This window comes from Stylophora pistillata, chromosome 7 (assembly GCF_964205215.1).
Source record: "Stylophora pistillata chromosome 7, jaStyPist1.2, whole genome shotgun sequence".
Taxonomy (NCBI): Eukaryota; Metazoa; Cnidaria; class Anthozoa; order Scleractinia; family Pocilloporidae; genus Stylophora; species Stylophora pistillata.
Window position 1 is genome coordinate 15,410,644 of NC_142525.1, and position 18,597 is coordinate 15,429,240.

At 39.4% G+C, this 18,597-nt stretch overlaps 2 protein-coding genes across 14 annotated transcripts in view; both read right to left on the reverse strand.

Annotated features, from left to right (window-relative positions):
- The window catches only part of LOC111332589 (uncharacterized), a 279,730-nt gene that overhangs the window by 217,556 nt on the left and 43,577 nt on the right, over positions 1-18,597 (reverse strand). The window lies entirely within an intron of this gene.
- LOC111332258 (neural cell adhesion molecule L1) overlaps positions 5,872-18,597 on the reverse strand; it is a 38,368-nt gene continuing 25,642 nt past the window's right edge. The window contains exons 8-16 of the mRNA XM_088727703.1: positions 15,859-16,110; positions 15,528-15,622; positions 14,088-14,149; positions 13,267-13,493; positions 9,745-9,858; positions 9,628-9,646; positions 8,993-9,023; positions 8,406-8,712; positions 5,872-7,642 (exon numbers count right to left, since the gene is read on the reverse strand). Coding sequence (XP_088583829.1) covers positions 7,593-7,642; positions 8,406-8,712; positions 8,993-9,023; positions 9,628-9,646; positions 9,745-9,858; positions 13,267-13,493; positions 14,088-14,149; positions 15,528-15,622; positions 15,859-16,110 — 1,157 coding nt within the window. The 3' untranslated portion in view covers positions 5,872-7,592. The remainder of the gene's footprint in view (positions 7,643-8,405; positions 8,713-8,992; positions 9,024-9,627; positions 9,647-9,744; positions 9,859-13,266; positions 13,494-14,087; positions 14,150-15,527; positions 15,623-15,858; positions 16,111-18,597) is intronic.

Below are 18,597 nucleotides of genomic sequence, written 5' to 3' on the forward strand. Positions count from 1 at the left end.
TTAATAGGTGCGTGCCTATCAACAACGTCTTTAAACAGATTGCTCCAATGACCCCATACATCATTCACATCCGAGAAACAATAAGCCGTCCCCCAAGAAATTTCACTTAGGTCCACCAAGAACTTCTCGTGATCAAAATGCTTGATGCTGCGGTATTCAACAAAGCGTGGGTTTGAACTTGGAATTTTGTTTTTGCGTACAACAAACACCAAGTCGTGGTCGCTCAAAGCAAGTTGCAAATTGCCTGAAGCTACAAAGCGCTCATTGTTACTTGTAAGTATGACATCGAGAAGGCTCTTTGTTATATCAGTAACGCGCGTCGGTTTCGTGATTTTATTAGCAAGGCAAAATCGATCACAAAAGTCGACCACGCTTCGGTTCTGTCCTGGTGTACCGGTTCACAAGGGAATTACCACTGTTCTTTCTTCGTTTAGGAGTCACTGGTTAGCTGTTGTGTATTGTTCGGTCTTTTGTATCGGTTCTTGTGAACCGGTACACTAGAACAGAACCCAGGTTTCTGTTTGCAGTTTGGCCCTCAGCAATACTAACATACATATCTTGATTAGAATCACGGAGTAATAACAGCTCCTTCCTGGTGTTATACATTGTTTCTGCAGCGGAGGATAGTGAGGTCATAAATTCCAGCTCATTGCATTTGCCTGGTGATCTATAACATGCACAAGAAAACGACTGTTGTTATTGTCGTTGACATCCAAGCAGATTGATTCCACTCCTTCAGGCTCTAACTTCGCTCTCCTGTACACTGACAAATCAGCTCTTATGTAGGCAATAAGACCACTTCCACCTTTTTTGCGATCTCTGCGAACAATCCGAAAACCTGGTTGGGCTAGGAGGAAAGTGGAAGTAGTAGCATCGATTTAAGTCTCAGCGATAAATAAAATGTCAAACATGTTCCTTCTAAGCATCTCTTTCGTTTCATCTATTTTGTTTATCAGGCTGTTGATATTTAAATAAGCAATTTTAAGATTGAACTTACAGTATTCCCTTATATTGGCCTGGTACAAAGCGAGAGAATCCAACCCATCTTCGCTAACTTCGCTAATTGTAGATGAGTTGCAAGCTTCATCATCGAGAGAATCGAATATAATTGGCGAAGCAGAGAGAAAACTTGTATCCATGAGGTCTTCCGGAGCCAGTTGCGGAAGAGAACAGAGAGAACACACCCACTCCAGATCCGGATGGTCTAAGTAGTATTGGAAGCCGGTTCTAGACAATTGGAGACACTTCGCATGAGACCAGCACAAGCATTGTGAACACAAGATGGCGTCTTGATTAGTGCATACCGCTTTACCACACTCTTTGCACGGGAATTTCGGATAGGGCCGGTAGACTAAATGGTTGGGACGACGATAATCTAGCATTGGGGTTTCCCCTCTATTTGAAGGGTCACGCTAGCGCATGGTTTAAAACTTTACCCACAGCTGACGAGTTGTCTTTTGAATAATTATCTGAGGAATTAACCAGGCATTTTGCCTCCGGAGCTAGTGAATGGCGCGTGAGACAGGCGCTAGAGCAACGACGGCAATTAGAGGAAGAACCAGTTGCGGATTATCCCTATAGCCTTCGAACACATTGTGCGAGAATAAATTTGCCTGGATCCGAATGGACACACTATTTTGTACAAGGTCTCATTCTAGAAATTTGCGAATACGTTATTTTGCAACAAACCGAAAGTTTGGAAGCGGCAGATAATTTGGCCAAGTTGAAGGAATCGGTATTGGCAGGGTCAAACAAACGCGCAGATTTTAACCCTAAGGAGGTATCGGCACAAATTCTAGAAGAACTCTCAAAAGCAATTAACCCTAAGGATAAGTCAATTGGTGCTGTAGGTCCAGCTCTGGTCAAAACCCTCACGTGAATAAGTCCGAGATGAAGCAAATTATTAGAGACGAGTTTCGAGAGTTGATGGGAAGTACTTCTAATACTAGACCCAGTGGTTATAATGAGCATTCTAACCAGAATTTTCAGCTAAGGAGTTTGCGGTCTCGCTTTGGCGATGCCGTTTGCTAAAATTGTGGTCGAAAAGGACATACTTATTATTTTTGTCGCTCAAAATCTGATCCTAGAGATTTTCGCCGTGGAGGCGGTAGACAAACTTTTTATCAGAATAGAGGTCAAGATGCTTCTAATTGGCAGCCTAAGCAGCAGGGAAACTGAAAAGTGCCCCTGTCTCCTTAGAAAATGAACCCGTGATGGGGGCGTCAAAGACTGTACAAAAGCCTTCAAAAGTTGTAGACTACAATTTATTGGGAGAATCATGCGATACTGATAAACTTGCTTTCAGTAAAGCAAGGCCTGCCGATATTTCAGTAGTTAAATGAGTTAATTTAGCGTAATATGTTATTGTTGAAGGTTGTTGTCAAACTTCACCAAAACATTCATCTAGTCGCCCTCCTCAGAGTAGTAGACTAGAAAAACGTGGCACTTGTTTGGAGAGTAGCATCATCGTTATTTTATCCGTTGTTTTCGCTATCATTATTAAGCTACTTCAGTTGTTTGAGGTAGTCATAACAAGTACTCTGGAAGTACTTAAACGACCTCCGGTGTCTAGCAAAGGACACGCGACTTTGTTTTCAGGCGCCAGTACGCCGAAATTTCCTGCTTTGTCTATTCAAGATAAAATTCCTGAGTGTTTGTGTGAGGTCTCAAAGGAAGAACCTCAAAGCTTTAAAAGAGCTGTTTTCGAAGAAAACAGCCTAGTTTTTGAGCAAGCAGATGTTGTTGATAATATGTTGAGTAGTGACGATATTGTCATTTCGGAGGTCATGTCACACAACGCTAAGCAAAATGAGGTACCTGATAGCAACAAAACTTTAGGTAGTGACTACTCGTCTTTGACTGATAGTAATATAGAGAATTGGTCCCGAAGAGTCCCGAAGAGTTTAGATAATTCTAGCATTACAACCCATCTCTGGTCCAGTTCTGCGGATTCTTTTGTGAAGCCCAACTCAAGTCGCGTTAATTGTTTCGTGAATGACGAATTCGACAATATTTGTGTTTCTTTTGTGCCTGAAAGTCCCCTCCTACCTGTTAGTATTAACGGGTATGATTTTCGTTGTTTAATAGATTCCGGCGCTGTTGTCACAGCAGTAAGTGCTAAACTGTGGCACCAGTATTTGCGTCACGTGTACCCCAATCTTGGTGTGCCTGATTCAGAAAGTGTGACTACAGTTAATGGTTCTCGTTTGACTACTATAGGAAAGACTTCGATAGAATTTGTTATTGATTCTTGTGTGTTTAATTTCGAAGTATGCGTGAAGGAGGACCTGTCTTATGATGTCATTCTTGGTAGAGATTTTCTTTAGCGATATTGTTTCAAAGTTGATTTTCAGAATGGGTTAGTCAGTTTTCCCTCCAATCCCTCTCCTTTTGAGGGCGTCCCCATAGATAGTGATGATGATTTAAAAGGTAAAGCCTTCGTTTCATCAGCTCACGCCTCTCATACCTTTATTGTTCCACCTCAATCAGAGATTCGGGTTCCGGGAAACCTTGATCTTCCCCCAGAGTTAGGATTAGCAGATGAGAATGGTATTGGCGGCATTATTACTCCAAAATCTGATTTATGTCACCGCTATTCTATCTTTGGAGCTTCAGAGCTTGTTAGTGTTGCAAAAGATGGTACTATCTCTGTGAGGTTGATTAATCCTTCTTTCGAACCAGTAAAAATTTACCGTAGGACCCGTCTAGGTAATTTTGAGGAGGTAGATCGCAACATAGCTACTTTCGAGCTAAGTGCAAGTAAAAAGCTGTCTGAAAGTCATCGTTCTCCTAGTAGCGACCATCAGTCGGAAAAGCGTGATTATTCTCAATTGCCTGACTCATCTGATAGTATTCTGTCAACTGATGACAAAATTAAGTTTTGTAATTTGTTGAGTAAATACCGTGATGTCTTTGCTTTTTCTGATGCTGAATTGGGAAGAACATCGTTGGTACAGCACGTGATCGATACTGGTGACGCTACCACAATTAAACAAATGACATATCGCACTTCGCCTAAAGGAAGGCAAGAGATCGATAGACAAGTGAACGATATGCTAGAACGCGGAATTGTTCAAGATTCGGTTAGTGCTTCACCTGTCGTTCTGGCTAAGAAAAAATATGGTTCTATGAGATTTTGCGTTGATTATCGCAGGTTGAATAAAGTTACCAAAAACGATAGATTTCCTTTACCACTGATTGCCGACACCTTGGATTCTTTAAGTGGAATAAGCGTTTTCAGCACAATTGACACGAAGTCGGGTTACTGGCAAATAGAGCTTCACCCTTCTGCCAGAGAAAAGACTGCTTTTGCTACGCACAACGGCCTGTATGAATTCTTGGCAATGCCTTTTGGTCTTACAAATTCTGGACAGAGTTTCCAGGCCATATCTTGAGAGGATCGGAATATCGGTTTGCACTTATATATGTATATACTTAGGACTCATGCCAGACCTAAGAGGAAATTCTTCCCATTTGTGACCACATGTAATCCAAATTTACCTGATGTAAGTCGCATCATTAAAAAACATCTGGGTATTTTGGAATCCAATCCCAAGATAAAAGAGCTTTTTCCTTCAAATTCCATCATAGCATCCTTTCGCAGATCTAAAAACCTTAAAGAATTGTTGGCGCCATCCCGTTATGGCCCTAACATTGAAAGCGAAAGGGTTGCTGAGGTCAAGGGATGTTTTAAATGTAATAGAACAAGATGCGATCTTTGTCGCAACTTCTTGGTTGAATCTAATTCCTTTTTAAGTTTTCAAACAGGCAAGAGTTACAAGATACGATCGAAACTCTCCTGTGATTCTAAGAACATAATTTATTTGGCTTCGTGCAAGAAATGTCGCCTACAATACATTGGTTCCACAACAAATGACTTTAGAGTTAGATCTCGCAACAACAAGTCTACTATGGTCACTAAGAAAAAGACCTGTGAGGTAGCGGTACATTTTAACAAAACACCACATGATTTAAGCGATTTCTCATTCCAATGCATTGATCAAGTGCAGGCGACAGTAAACAATTCAGGTAACATCGAGAAACTTCTAATTACCAAAGAAGCATATTGGAGCGCACAGTTGTTCTCTCTAGCACCCTTCGGCTTGAATAAGCGCCAGGATTTTCACTCCAAAAAAAGAATAAACTATAATTAATGCAGAGAATTTTTTTCAAATTGGGCGGGCATCAAAGGTCCCAGTCTCAGCGTTGATTGGGAATTTTAGTACAATTCTCGCCTTTCAAGTCAACGCTGGTTCCTTAACATTTTCAGTGGATTCGACAATTTTTCCATTTCTTTTTATTGTGACAACTTTTCGCGTAGTAATTACTGTGTTTGTTTATATGTGTCATCACGCCCTATATAAATCTATTTAAGGAACTTGTAAGTCATTGTATTACAACTGATGAGGGTCTCGGACCGAAACGTATTTTATTAAACTTTCTTAGACTTTGTATTTGAGTATATGTCTTTCTTAGCTCGAAGTTGTCCGTCCTCGTGTACTACAATATATATATATATATTTACTAATTTATTACACGACTTGGGCAGTCAGAGGGCCAATAACTAAAATCAACCAATCAAAGTGCTCTATTGCCGGTCCAATATTCTCTAAGTATTGGACCGGGCACTGTCCCGAATGGTCCCGAATGATACCACACTTGTGTCCCTTTGAACTTCAGTCGTATAATAAATCTCTTATTAACCAAGCTTGCTCGGGACCGTATTGGAAGAACATCGGCCCTCGGTCTTTTTTGTACGGACCTCGCTGTGCTCGATCCGTACTGTCAAGACCTCGGGCCGATATTCTCCCAGTACGGCCCTCGCGCTTGGTTAATAAGATATATATATATATATATATATAATTATACCCCAAGATTTAGGTTACTTGAACTTTTACTGCAACGCTGAGTTTCATGCCTCTTGCGAAGCAATCGTCAGGCACCGAAATTTAAAAGACAGAACAATGTGAACATGCGCGGGCAACATACTGCATGCGCTATCGTAACGTTACGTTCTTTAACAGGAATTTCCTGACATGTCTGCAACCTGATGTCAGCTCATTTCTTTTGTTTAAACTTGCCATCTGCGGTTTACAAATGATAAAATATCTTTCCCGCAAACACAAATTGCATCTTTTAGCTACATTGGAATACGAACTAGCTTGTTTCACCTTGCGCCACTTAATATTAAACTTAGTGTCCTTATCTTTAAGACTCCATATATATTTGCTAAGTTCAATAGCATGCCTGTAACGTTCGTTTCGGAATGAACACAAGTGGTTCCTGTAACGCATTTTAAAAGCGGTGTCACAGAGACCAATGTACGTTTCCTTTGCGGTTTCTGTGGTGACCTCTGCCTGGTAAATTATGCTTTCCATATTACAGCTTCCATCCATGGGGCATATGACAGGTTTTCTACAGTTGCAGCTTTTCCTAGCTCGATCATTAGTGCGTGCGAGTTTCCGGATTTCAGATTTGTTGTGGTTAGATATGACAGTTTTAATGCTGCCCATGCAGCTGTAGCTCAGTTTAAGGGTGTTCGGTTGAAAATTTTTTGAAGAGGATTAGTTTTTGTGAAATGCTTATCAATAAGTGCAAGGAAGCATTTTCCGACGTTAGTTTCCAGGTTCTTGCTGTATGGTGGGTTAAACCAAGTAATGTTCCGCTGCCTGTCACTCAACCCTGCGTGGCCCGTGCGACGAAATAACTTCACGGGATTGGCAAAGTTTCAGTCACAGCAAATTATGCAAAAAATCTAGAAAGATTTAAGCTTAAATCTCGTTTAACGTTTAAGCGACATATCAATGACTGCAACCATCGTGTTGTATACAAACATCGCAAACTTTAAAAACCGTTCTCTAGTGATGCCTGTGAAAGTATTCAGTATAATTTCCGGTAAAATTTTCGCGGACAATCTGATCGATTTCTCTTACATTGTGTGCTGAGACTGAAACTTTTCACCTCAAGCAAATCTCCGTCGCACGGCCCAAACAAACATAGCGAGCAACTGAGCTACTAGCATATATGTCCGTGTTACAACACACGAAAGGTTTCTAAAGTACACTTCACTCTGATTGGGCAGAAAAACACAAAGATTTTCTGGCACCAATCAGATGGCAGAACGACTGCGACCGTTTGGAACTAGTCTTGTAAGACAATTTCCCCAGGGGCTCTTCATGGCCTAACTTGAAATCGACCCACAGCCCCTGGGTCTCCGAGGATGAGTTGAAACGTGCTTTAGTGTCCGCTCTTATTTTAGCTTATCCTAACTTTAGAGAGCCTTTTTTATTGTTCGTTGATGCTTGTTCTACAGGAATAGGATTTACCTTAGCTCAAGTCCAGAATGGTAAAGAAGTAGTGATAGCTTATAACGGCCGCGGTTTGAATAGTGCAGAGCGCAATTATAGCACAACTGAGAGGGAGGCGCTCGCGTTAATAGAAGGGATTAAGAAATTTCAGCCTTACCTTCAGAATCGCCAATTTACGGTTGTTACAGATCACAGTTCGCTACGGTGGCTAATGAACGTTAAGGATGCCTCTGGTCGTCTTGCAAGATGGGCCTTACTTTTACAACAGTACGATTTTGAGATCATTCATCGTCCTGGTAAGATGCATGGCAATGCGGATAGTTTGTCCAGACGTCCTTAAGACACAAGGGAATGTAATTCACTCCAAAAAGAGGAGTCAAGTATTTACCGCCAGTCGATGACGGCGTTATTGCTTCAGTTTTTGAACACCGTAAACGAATTGTTGAAAACAGTGAATTGGCACAAAATTTGGCTAGAGAAAATTTGCAGCTCACTCAGAAGAAAATGAAAGACTATTATGATCAAGATGCTATGGAATCTGTGTTTGTAGTTGGTCAACCTGTTTGGGTCTATACCCATGTAACCAACCGAGAAGTTATCTGCAAATTCGATCAGCTGGGTTATATTTTACATATGTCAGACTTCAAGAACATTGGGTTTTAATTAACGTTTTCAATTCGTTTCTTCCCTTACATCTCCCTAAAGTAAAGACGACTTCTTCTGGTTTTGACAAAGTCCAAAAATAAAGGCATTTCAAGGCTCAATATCTCCGATGACCAACCACAAACCGCTCCTTTGTCCCAGTACACACATTTTGAGTGTTCTAATTGACCAACTTCGTGTAATTTACACACATTTCACAAACCCATGCGTGCATTTTTTTATTACACGAAAGTGCATGTAGTGACACGCAGTTTCCCGGTTGCAAGCGTGCAGTGCTTAGGATTTGCACGGTACACGCAAGCAGTAATGCAAGTATCATCAATCTCAGTTGTACCAAAAATAGTACGAGGCGTATTAAAAGCGTGTAGAGTAAGAAAAAACAATGCAAACGTGACAATTTCGACAGAATATCAACAATTTTAAGTAAGATCATACTTTTAAGCATTTTAATAGCCACTGTTGTTGTCCTAAGCCTCCCTCGAAGTTGCTCCGCTGTTCCCTTGGCGACCTGAACGAAGGCACCTTTACCAATTATTTTTTTAACAGACACGTGATCCCTCGGCACTTCCCAGGATCGTGTTGATGGATGTAGAGGCGCGTAATCCACCCCTTCATGGGTTCCTTCTTCTTCGGTGTTGCGCTTTCTCCTTATTTCTTTGAGATCCATGTATTCTGCGCAAGGCTGGTTGAAAATCCTCGAATCTGAGCGGCCGGCCTCCTGATCGTTCAACGGCATTTCGTTCTAAAATAAAGAAAGAGAAAGAAATAGTTTACTTTAATTGTCTACATATAAACTTCAAAATGTCGTATTTCATAAGTCTAAACTTGATCTACATATTACGTTTGAAGTAACATGACGCGGTCATATTTCCAGAAGGGTCGTTTTTGTGATGGTAAGTCACAGTGTTTTTCATAAAAGCCTTTTACGAGAAACACAGTGACATACCATCAGAAAAACGAACCTTTTGGAAATGTAAAAATGATGAAAATAGAATTTTATATATAAACATAACTTTTCTTACATCATATACTTCTCTGTTGTCTTCATATGGTCTAAAATAAAATAAAATTTAAGGGTAAAGTCTTTCCGCGTTTATAGCTGTTTTGTACTTTAGTCATGTACCACCTACACTACAATGTTGTCAAAAATGCATATTTGTAGTTAGTCTTAATATGTTATTAATATCATTTGCTCCATCTTAAAACTATATTATAACAATAATACTTAAAATTAAGCATTTATCTAAACATGATAAAATTACAGCGTTGCTGATGAAGTCGTGTCAAAGTCAATTCTAAGAAGAAAAAGAAAATTACAGTCGTAATTAAAACTACAACTACATAATTATAACAACGATAATATTAGATACTAATGAGTTTAAATGTGTAGAGCTCAGAAGGAAATTTCATAATTCATTAATTGAAATTGTCCAACGAATTTTTCACACTAACACACTGATGTGTCATTTATCATTTTTTTTGTGAACACAGAAGTATCCTCGAATGGTAGAACATTAGCAAGAACCTAAAAGCAAATCCGGATCTCTGCTTACAGCAGTTCAGTTATCATTATGAACTGAAACGAAAGCCTTATTCTAATTCTGGTCTTCTTGGATAAATATCCGTAACATTCAATCCCATTGGCAATACGACTCACCTTCGCTTTCCCGCAGTTTCTATCAAAGAAGGAAATAGGGGATCAGAAAAAAGTTACAAAAGAAAAAGTAAATGGGAGAATTAGATGGCACCTCGAGGAAAAACAGGAATCGTTTACCTTTTGTGTGAATCCATACCGCATGGATAACGAGAATGATATTAAACAGAAGAAGAACTCCGATGATGGATCCAAGTAAAAGGTGTTTACAAGTACATTCACAAATTTTCATCTCTGTAAGATAAAAATTCAGAGACCGATTCATTTCTATTTAGTCACTAAGACAGATTCCGATCGGATTATGTCGACACTGGCAAAATGAGACAAAGTTCAAACATAAACCTGAGAACCATGAATACGATGTTAGATAGCTTAGAACTTTTCCATTTAACAAATAGAGAAATCTTGACTGTGATCTGTTCTGTAGTATAGCATGTAGGTAGCGGCTAGAACACGAAAGAAGTGTAGGGAGAAGCAGGAGACGTAGTCGAGTGTTTCTCCCCGCCTCTTGAGTGTTCTAGCCGCTTCCTAAGTGCTTTACCACAGAACAGAGCACAGTCAAGGCTTCTCTATTTGTTTTATAATAAAGAATCCGTTAAGTTCCCCGAGCATTACTTGCAATTTTCAAACAAACTTTATTTTCAAAGCGAACAACAGTGTCGCCAGCATGCTCTATTTAAACAAGAGAGCGTTTCTATCGAGGAACTATCGGCTGATAGTTGCCCCGCGGAAATTTGATGTTCTTAAAACAAAGACTTCCCGAGAAGCAAACCTTCGAGGACAAATATGCTAGTTTTAAGAACATCAAATTTCCAAGGGGGAAATATCAGACCGATAGTTCCGAGACATAAACACTCTATTGTCTTTATCGTTCACCACTAAATTTTCTTCCGCGCGCCAGATCAATCAAAAAGTTATTCATGCGTACAGCCTGTCACAAATGTCAATAACTCGCAACTGTACATTGGCTAAATAATAAGTTATAACAGTCAGAATTGAAAGGTTACTGTTTTTCCGATCTGCCTAACTTTGCGGCCGTAAAACCATTCAAATTTTTCACGGATGAGTACTATCCATCCGGGTATTTTCCGCGGACGGGCACTATCCATCCGGGCATTTTCCGCGGACGGGCACTATCGGCTGATAGTGTCTCTCCTCGGATGAACACTATCGCGTCACGTGATCAATTTAAACCAATAAGAATCGGAAAAAATTTAGTGATGAACTATAAACTCTGATAGAGCACGCTTACAATAAGCCAATCAGAATCCTTGTTAGAATGAGCAACCTAATTTGATTGGATGAACAAGACTAAAGCTGTCAAAATGTTAAACCATCAAAAGTTATCACGAAGAATCGCAAGCCTTACTTAATAATTGGACTGCATAAAAGTGCACTTTTTGCGTACAAAAGCCGGTATTTTTAGTAACATGATTAATGAAGTCCGGCTGAATTTCAGCCCATGAATACCTGGACTTTATTAACGCGAAAATTTGAAAACAAACTACATAGAGCTTATGGTTCGGACTTGACAAATTGCATAAAGCTTGTGGTTGGCACTTGACAAACTGCTGTGCTGTGTTGTTCTGTGAATAAACGACGGTCGAATTTACAGCAGCGGGACGATTTTCTAAACTGGTGGCTGCATCAGAGGAACTTGGCTGCGATGGTCTTCCATTCAATGCACCAGAGAGGATATCTGAACAAGCCTTTAGCTGTTCACTTGATGGACGAGTGTTGTAATTCCTCAGGCTAGCCTCACTACGATCATCAGATTACGTGCCGCGATGGAACTTGCGCGTTGGACCACAGCGTGATTGCAGTGGTTCTGACATTATGTTTCGTGTAGATTCTTGAAAGAGACGCCAGTTTAGAAATTTCTTCCATCATTTCCTTCAATTTTGTTGATCCCCAGAGGCTGGTTGTCGTACCCAACTTCATCTCCAGATTTTACGGGTCGTTTTGGGTACTGAAAAAGTGCTTCGCAGGCAGAATTTAACTTTTGGAGATAGTTCTTGAGGCAGTTGAGGCCGTCAAAAAGAGGATCCTCTGATGTTGAATACATCCTGGCCTCCTTTTCTACAGTGCTGATGTCTTCAATCCCACCTGGAGGAGTCATTGAGACGTATTCTCGTCCATTGTTGTGCAATAAGAACTGGAAGCTTTGCTTCGTCAACTGTCGTAGACCTTCGCGTCCTTGACGATACCAGTACAAGGTTATATGAAGCAAGATGTTCCGCAGAAGACCCCAAGGACTGTCTCCCTGGATTGTATTTAACGATTTCAACTTTTGGAGGTCTGCCGCAGACTACTGGAATTGGAGGTTGTTTTGTATTTTCCTTGTTCTCGCGCTTGCTTAGCTTTACCTGACTCTGGAGGAGCTTGTATGACGCTTGGAAATCTGTGCCTTTTGAAATGGAGATTCCCCCGTTAAATGGCGGGTTGTTGAGGTATCTTTCAATTGCATTTCGCAATCCAAGAAGGGATAACCTTGAATACAATGCACCATCTTTTGTTCGTGCTTCTGTGTAAAAGCAGCGGAGATTTAAGTCAAGCTCTTTGTTGTTCATTTGGTGGAGGTTCTGAGCAACTTTTCTTTCACTGCACCAAGCTATTAAAAACGGCAACGAAAAACAAAAGATTTTTATTTGTATTTTGGTGTTGATTTTCGAGAGAAAGTTGTAGTTGTTGGTTAGAAACGTGTGTGTGCTAGCCAATTTTAAATTTACCCACTTTCCTTGATTGTTATTTTTGGAAATTTAGAAGAAAATTTAGCAAATGTGCGTCCACTCTTTTCAAGGTTTTCATATTGTATTTATTATATTTTTGCAACAAAAAAACTCACCTCCAAAAACTCGGATAGCCCATTTTGGTGGATTGTTTGGTTTTCTTTGTTTCTGCTCTTGTAATTATGTCGTCTATTGCGGCACTTGACATGTTTTCAAATCTTTGCCTGTTTAAGTTGCCACCGCGCTCATTGTTTTCATAATTAACTTCGTTGGAAACCTCACTTTCATTTAAAGGGCAGGTCGCGCTGTCATTGACAGTATCCTCTAAATCGATCGACGCTAATAGCTCATTTTCTCTTTCGTCTTTTAGGTCGTAGATGACTTTTGGGTCGAAAAAAACCCGAGAGAAAAATTCGGGATTTGGTCCGCCATGTAACAAATTGGCAGATGGCTTGACAGCTTCAACTCCATGGTCTATACTCTGACAGAGCACGCCCTTTCAACCAATGGCAGCGCACATTATATCCGAACTTTATTATAAATTTAAATAAATCTGAGCCAGTTAACAACTGGCCTTCTGTTCAAGGAGGATTTACGTGTGAAATGCATTAACGTGTGAAATACTTTAACTACGCCGTATTTCTCGGATGTTAATGATAATATGAAAAGTGAACATACAATTCTCTGGTGAAAACAATTCTACAAATATATATACTAATCAATATACAAAACATGATCAACAACTGCAAACATTGTTGCGGATCGTGATCAAGACATGACGATGGGTTACCAAAGCCGCCATGGTCGTATGATGGTTGGTGTATAATTATGACGGTTACCGATAACCTAAGGTTGCAAAAATATTATATATTTTTATGACAGTTAAGAGTTTTCCTCACGACTTGCCGCGCACCTTCACCTGTTAAGTCTTCTGTGGTGAGAGTTATTTTTGTCGTGCTTAAAAGTACATCAGAAGGCATCTCATCATCAGAAATCACCTGGATTGATACCGGGTCAACTGCAAAGTCTCCTAGGCCTTTGCCTCCAGGTGTGGCAGCTTTTCTCAGAACTGACAAAACTTTACTTATCTCTTCATTTTGATTGAATTCCAAGGAGAGATAGACAGTTATACTGCCGCACCTGGGGATAACAACGGAGCCTCGAATTAACATGCAAAGAAATTCCCGGAAAACTTTATATTGGTTAAGTAACATCAAGACAAGCGCAATAAAATTTTTGTCTAGTATTTGAAAGAATGAATACGAGCTCTAGTAGATTATGGCCGCCTGATGAGTACTTTTGATTTCCTTTTGTAACCTCTAGAAAAGCTGTTTTCATAGGTTTTCATAAAAGACGTTCTAAACAGGAACATCTGAACCAGCAGGAATTGAATACGTAAACTGGCAAATGCTAGTTCAACGATGATCCATGAAGCGTACTACGTTACATAGCTTCACATAGCGTTAAACCTGTAAGAAACTTCCCTTACTCGATCATGTCGTAAATCTACCCTCCTAAGTAAAAGTAAAGTAACTGATTCCGAGTATTGTACGGTAAACATACCATCTTGATTATGGAATGAAATACAGTTTAATTAGAGGAATGATTGATCACTTGACCTAAGAATACTCTACAAACTGGCAACGAGAATGGAATCTGCTGCAAATGACTCTTTTACAATCTACAACCAATCACAAAATTACTGAAACACTATATAATAAGACGACATCATACTTGTACTTTGTGGCTTCTACACCTTTCAGAGATGGAACTTCTAATTCAATCACTTCACCTACCTGTTTTTAGGGTTAAAGAAAAGGTCCATCAATTAAAAAGCTCAAACGTGGTAAGTTTCATTTAGCTACATTGGATACCTGGCCGGTTAAATATCCTAGATATTCTCGGGGTGCAAAATCCACTTCTTGCTCTGTCCTTTGAACTTCCGAGTTAGAATCATTACACAATCATTCTACGAGCGCGTAGCGCCGAGTTGGATATAGTAACCCCATATTGATATAAGTAAGCCTAAGTAGAATAACTGTTTTGGTAAAACGCACGCAAAAAATTAAATTTACCATCTGGTTGTTTTTTTGGTATGACAACGACCAGAAAATAAAAGCAACTTCGGTTCCAAAAATGACAGTAGCATCAATGACAATTTCGTGAACACATGATCCAATAAATGAATCGAAAAGAATGAGCTATGCGTATTTGACAACGTCCTTCAATAGAAAAATGGAGATTTTGAAAGTTTACAAAGCTTTACACATTCTGAAGTAGCCCAGAGTGAAAGTTTTTAGGTAAATAGAGCAAAATTATCATGTTTACATGTATACAGGGAGGCGAGCGGAGAAAGCGGTCAATGGCTGCTCGGCTAGATTTTGAGCAGCTTGTTGTCTTGCTTTCTTGCTGATGTGTAAAAAAATTTAAGTCAAGAATTCAATTCTTGAGTTTTCATATATCATCAATGGGTACTTTTTTTATTTGCCTTCCGTTGGGACTGTCAAGCCACTCCGAAAGGTCAGTGAAACACTGCACTTTAGATTGTCGCAAATGTCACCGCAAAATTAAACCAAATCATATTACACATTTAGCAAATAAAAACTGCTTTATTTTCCGTTACATAACTGGAAATATCTTCATACTGAATTTGCTGTTTTTTCGGTGGATATGGGAGTAGCTCTGCTATTTCTTTGCTTGTTAGCTCTCGGGCACAAAGAGCTTCTTCCGCCTACGCCTTACGGCTCCCTCACAGAAAAAATTTTTCCCCTTTGATGACAAATTCATTGACCATATTTATCGGAGCTCAGTAGGTTCTGAGCTTGGTCATAAGCTCATCACCTGGCCCCGTTCGGCCAATCAGATGGCTACAAATTCTATAACAGTGCTCCATTTATTATTTATGTGAAATAACCACTCTGTCTCCCTAGCTGAATAGAGAAAGGGAGTTTTTTATTCTTCTAAAGCATGCAAACTAAAGCGATGCGTGGCAACATTGTTGTACTTAATTTATGATTTGCGAGCTTTTTCTTTGCTCTCGATTTAAACTTTGTGTTTTTGTCCACAATGATTTTATTCGACATTTGACCCACTGGTACTAATAATAATCTGACGATTTTCCATTTTCTGAACCTCAATAGTTTGTTGTAAATCCCTTTAATTCATTTCACTTACTTTGGACCGTAGTTGCTGAAGAGTTTCTTGAAGATTGTTGCTGCAGTCCCTGTTAGTGATGGTTGACTTAATGTAGAATTTGTCGTCAGTTACCACTTTAGGGAGAAAAAATTCAACAACTCACATCATACATAAACACCTACACACATATATGAATTTTTAATTATACTTTAATTCACGGATGAGACCAAGCTTAAAACATGCAAATTGTTCTTTTCTTTTTTCATTGTTTCTGTAACATTATCGAAATGAAGTGCAAGAAACATTTCAAAGTCGCTACGTACCATAACAAAATAAAGGGAATTATATATACTAGATGAAACGTACTTACTGAGGTGAAACCATTTGAAAACCACATTTAGTTTATTTTCAACTTTGCAGCGATACCAACCAGGGCTTGACTCTTTTACTTGAAAAGTCACTTTACTAGGATTATCTTCAAAATTCCAGTTCATGATGACATCACCCCTTGTCCAGGTAACAGATGGTGTTGGATAACCGTCTCTGTAACAAGAAAAGCTGACCACTTCTCCGGGTTTCTTAATGAATGTCTCATTTTCAGGGTTGGTGATCAATGCTGGATCTTTGAATAAGATAAAAACAAAACAAGACAAGAAAAACTGATGTTTTCCATTCTGTGTAAGTGAACTACTTATCCAGTAACAATTAAAGTACACCGACGCACGTTTCTCTACTGAACTGTGAGAGACTTGTGGTATACTACACGTATTTAAGTTCAAATCGGTCGAGTACTTAACAGAAAAAATAGAGAATGGAGTTTTATTTCTTTAATAGGGGTATGACTGAGAACAGACATTAGTGAACAACACATTAGACAATTATCCCACGAGCGCGCAATGGATTTCAGATGACAGATAGCCATAACGAGGCCCGTAGGGCCCAGTAGGTCATAATCATCTCGTATCCTACGAGCGAAAGTGGAATAATTGTTTTATGGAAAAAGGCTCCAAGGTACAGATAAATCTTCCCAAATTGATTTTGGTATTATTAAAAAAAAAACAAAACACTCACACAAAAAAAAAAACACTATCGGTTTAACTCGTCCTCATACCCGCGCATGGTATAATGGGTCACAACCTATGATAACTAAGCCAATGAAAACTCTCGAATTGTATTATCCAATCAACCAGTTTTATTAATAGTTTATATTGACGGCGTTTAAGGAGAGGTACTTGTGTATGCATTACATAGGCTTACGCAAAGTTTTTCACTCTCTTGAAATAGCAGTTATCGTCTTAAAGTTAACTGTGAGAAACTGGGGTGGTGATTTTTCATAAGCCTTGCTTGGGAAAACAATTTGGGCCGTTTTGCAGAACTGCTTTGGATTATCTTTGTTCTCCTGTAGCAATTTTACATTGTAACGCGCCTTCTGAAAGGATAAATTTTTTTTCCAAGCAAGCCAAGCCTCCTTAACATTTTGAAGTGGAAGAAATTCGTCCTACAGGGCATGTTCCAGATCATCTTGAAGTAATTTAGGGTTGTTATTTGCACAGTTACAGCAATGTAGGACACAAACTTTTAGGAAGAAAAATTATTTGAAGGCAAACGGCATCAGTCGTAACAGCTTTGAAAATATTGCGTGGATGTATGCATAGAGAAAAAGCGAGCGAGGCAGGAGTGGTGCTGGTGATCCTCGTAGACTGTTTGGTAAGCTGTGAAAGACTGTTTGGTAAGCTGTGAAAGACTGTTTGGTAAGCTGTGAAAGACTGTTTGGTAAGCTGTGAAAGACTGTTTGGTAAGCTGTGAAAGACTCATGTTCCTGAAAAGGATGACTTTCAGTCTCTTACAGTCACTGCTCAGGGATTTCGTGAATAAGTCAGAGTCAATAGCACCCACCAACGAGATCAATTTCTTATTTTTAACAAACGCATTCTCTAAGATTTCTTTGATGAAATATATCGAAATAATTGATTCTTCGAATATAATTCCATTGCCGTGCGAAAGGAGAGTCGTTTTCCATAGAGAATCGACAGGTTCTTGAACAAAGAAAGTTCTCTGAACCACCAGTGTCGCGTCTTAAGAGCGACTTTTTTTCAAGACCGCGTGAGAGGTGGCGCATCGACCGACAAATGACTGTCCCTATATTTCAGTCAAAGATGCCTAATATTGAACCTAGAAACGTAATAAGGTTTTTCTTTCCCAGAGTAGCCTCTTTATCCTAGAAAATTCCCGAAAACTGAAACGGGTGTCGGTAGCCGTAAAACGGCGGAAATCAGTGCCCCGAGTAGAAGCAAAAGAACTTTGCTCATGAAAAGTGCAAAAGAAAGCAAGCTTAATTGTATCAACTCGACAAATTTGTATAGGAGGGACTGGGGTATTGCTTAAGTCTAGAACTGGACCATTTCAATTAATTTTGACATCTCTGCGTATTCGAACACCTATGAGTTTTAAGAAAGTTCCAGGGTAAACTTGAACTTCATTATGGACTTCAAAGAGGACAATTCAATCATTTATAACGGCAGGTCAGATGTTCTTTGCCGAAGACTTTGAAGACGGAAAGCAATCTGTGTGTAGATGTGACACACTCAAGCATTTGTCACGCAAGGCTGAAATTATTTCAATCTTGTTCCCATCTTGTAATTTTACGGCCACGCATGTCCATGAATAGCGTTTTTTCAGCAAACTAGTTTATATGATAATTTTCAGTTTCTTAGTAGTTAGTCATTGTTGTGAAACTTGTTAACTTCGCAGCGGGGATTTTATGCAGAGTTGAATGTAATAGTGAAATTACCTAGAGGAGCCCATAAGCAGAACACGAAACAACAAATCGCTATGGAAAAATGATTAGGAAAGGATCAAAAGTCAGAGTAAAGACGAAACAGAGGCAAAGTACAAAATGATTGAAATAGAAGAAGAATATCAAGTACGGAGCTTGAAACAAAAAAAAATTGTTAGGGCGAGCTGGAACTGAGGATAAATGTATGATAAACGATGTGCCATTTGAAATCTCTACTACATACAAGAATCTTAGCCGAACTAAGAACGTTCTTCTCAAATTGAGAGTTTATGTTACAAAACTCACGGAAATTGGTTGGGCTGGAAACTGTTT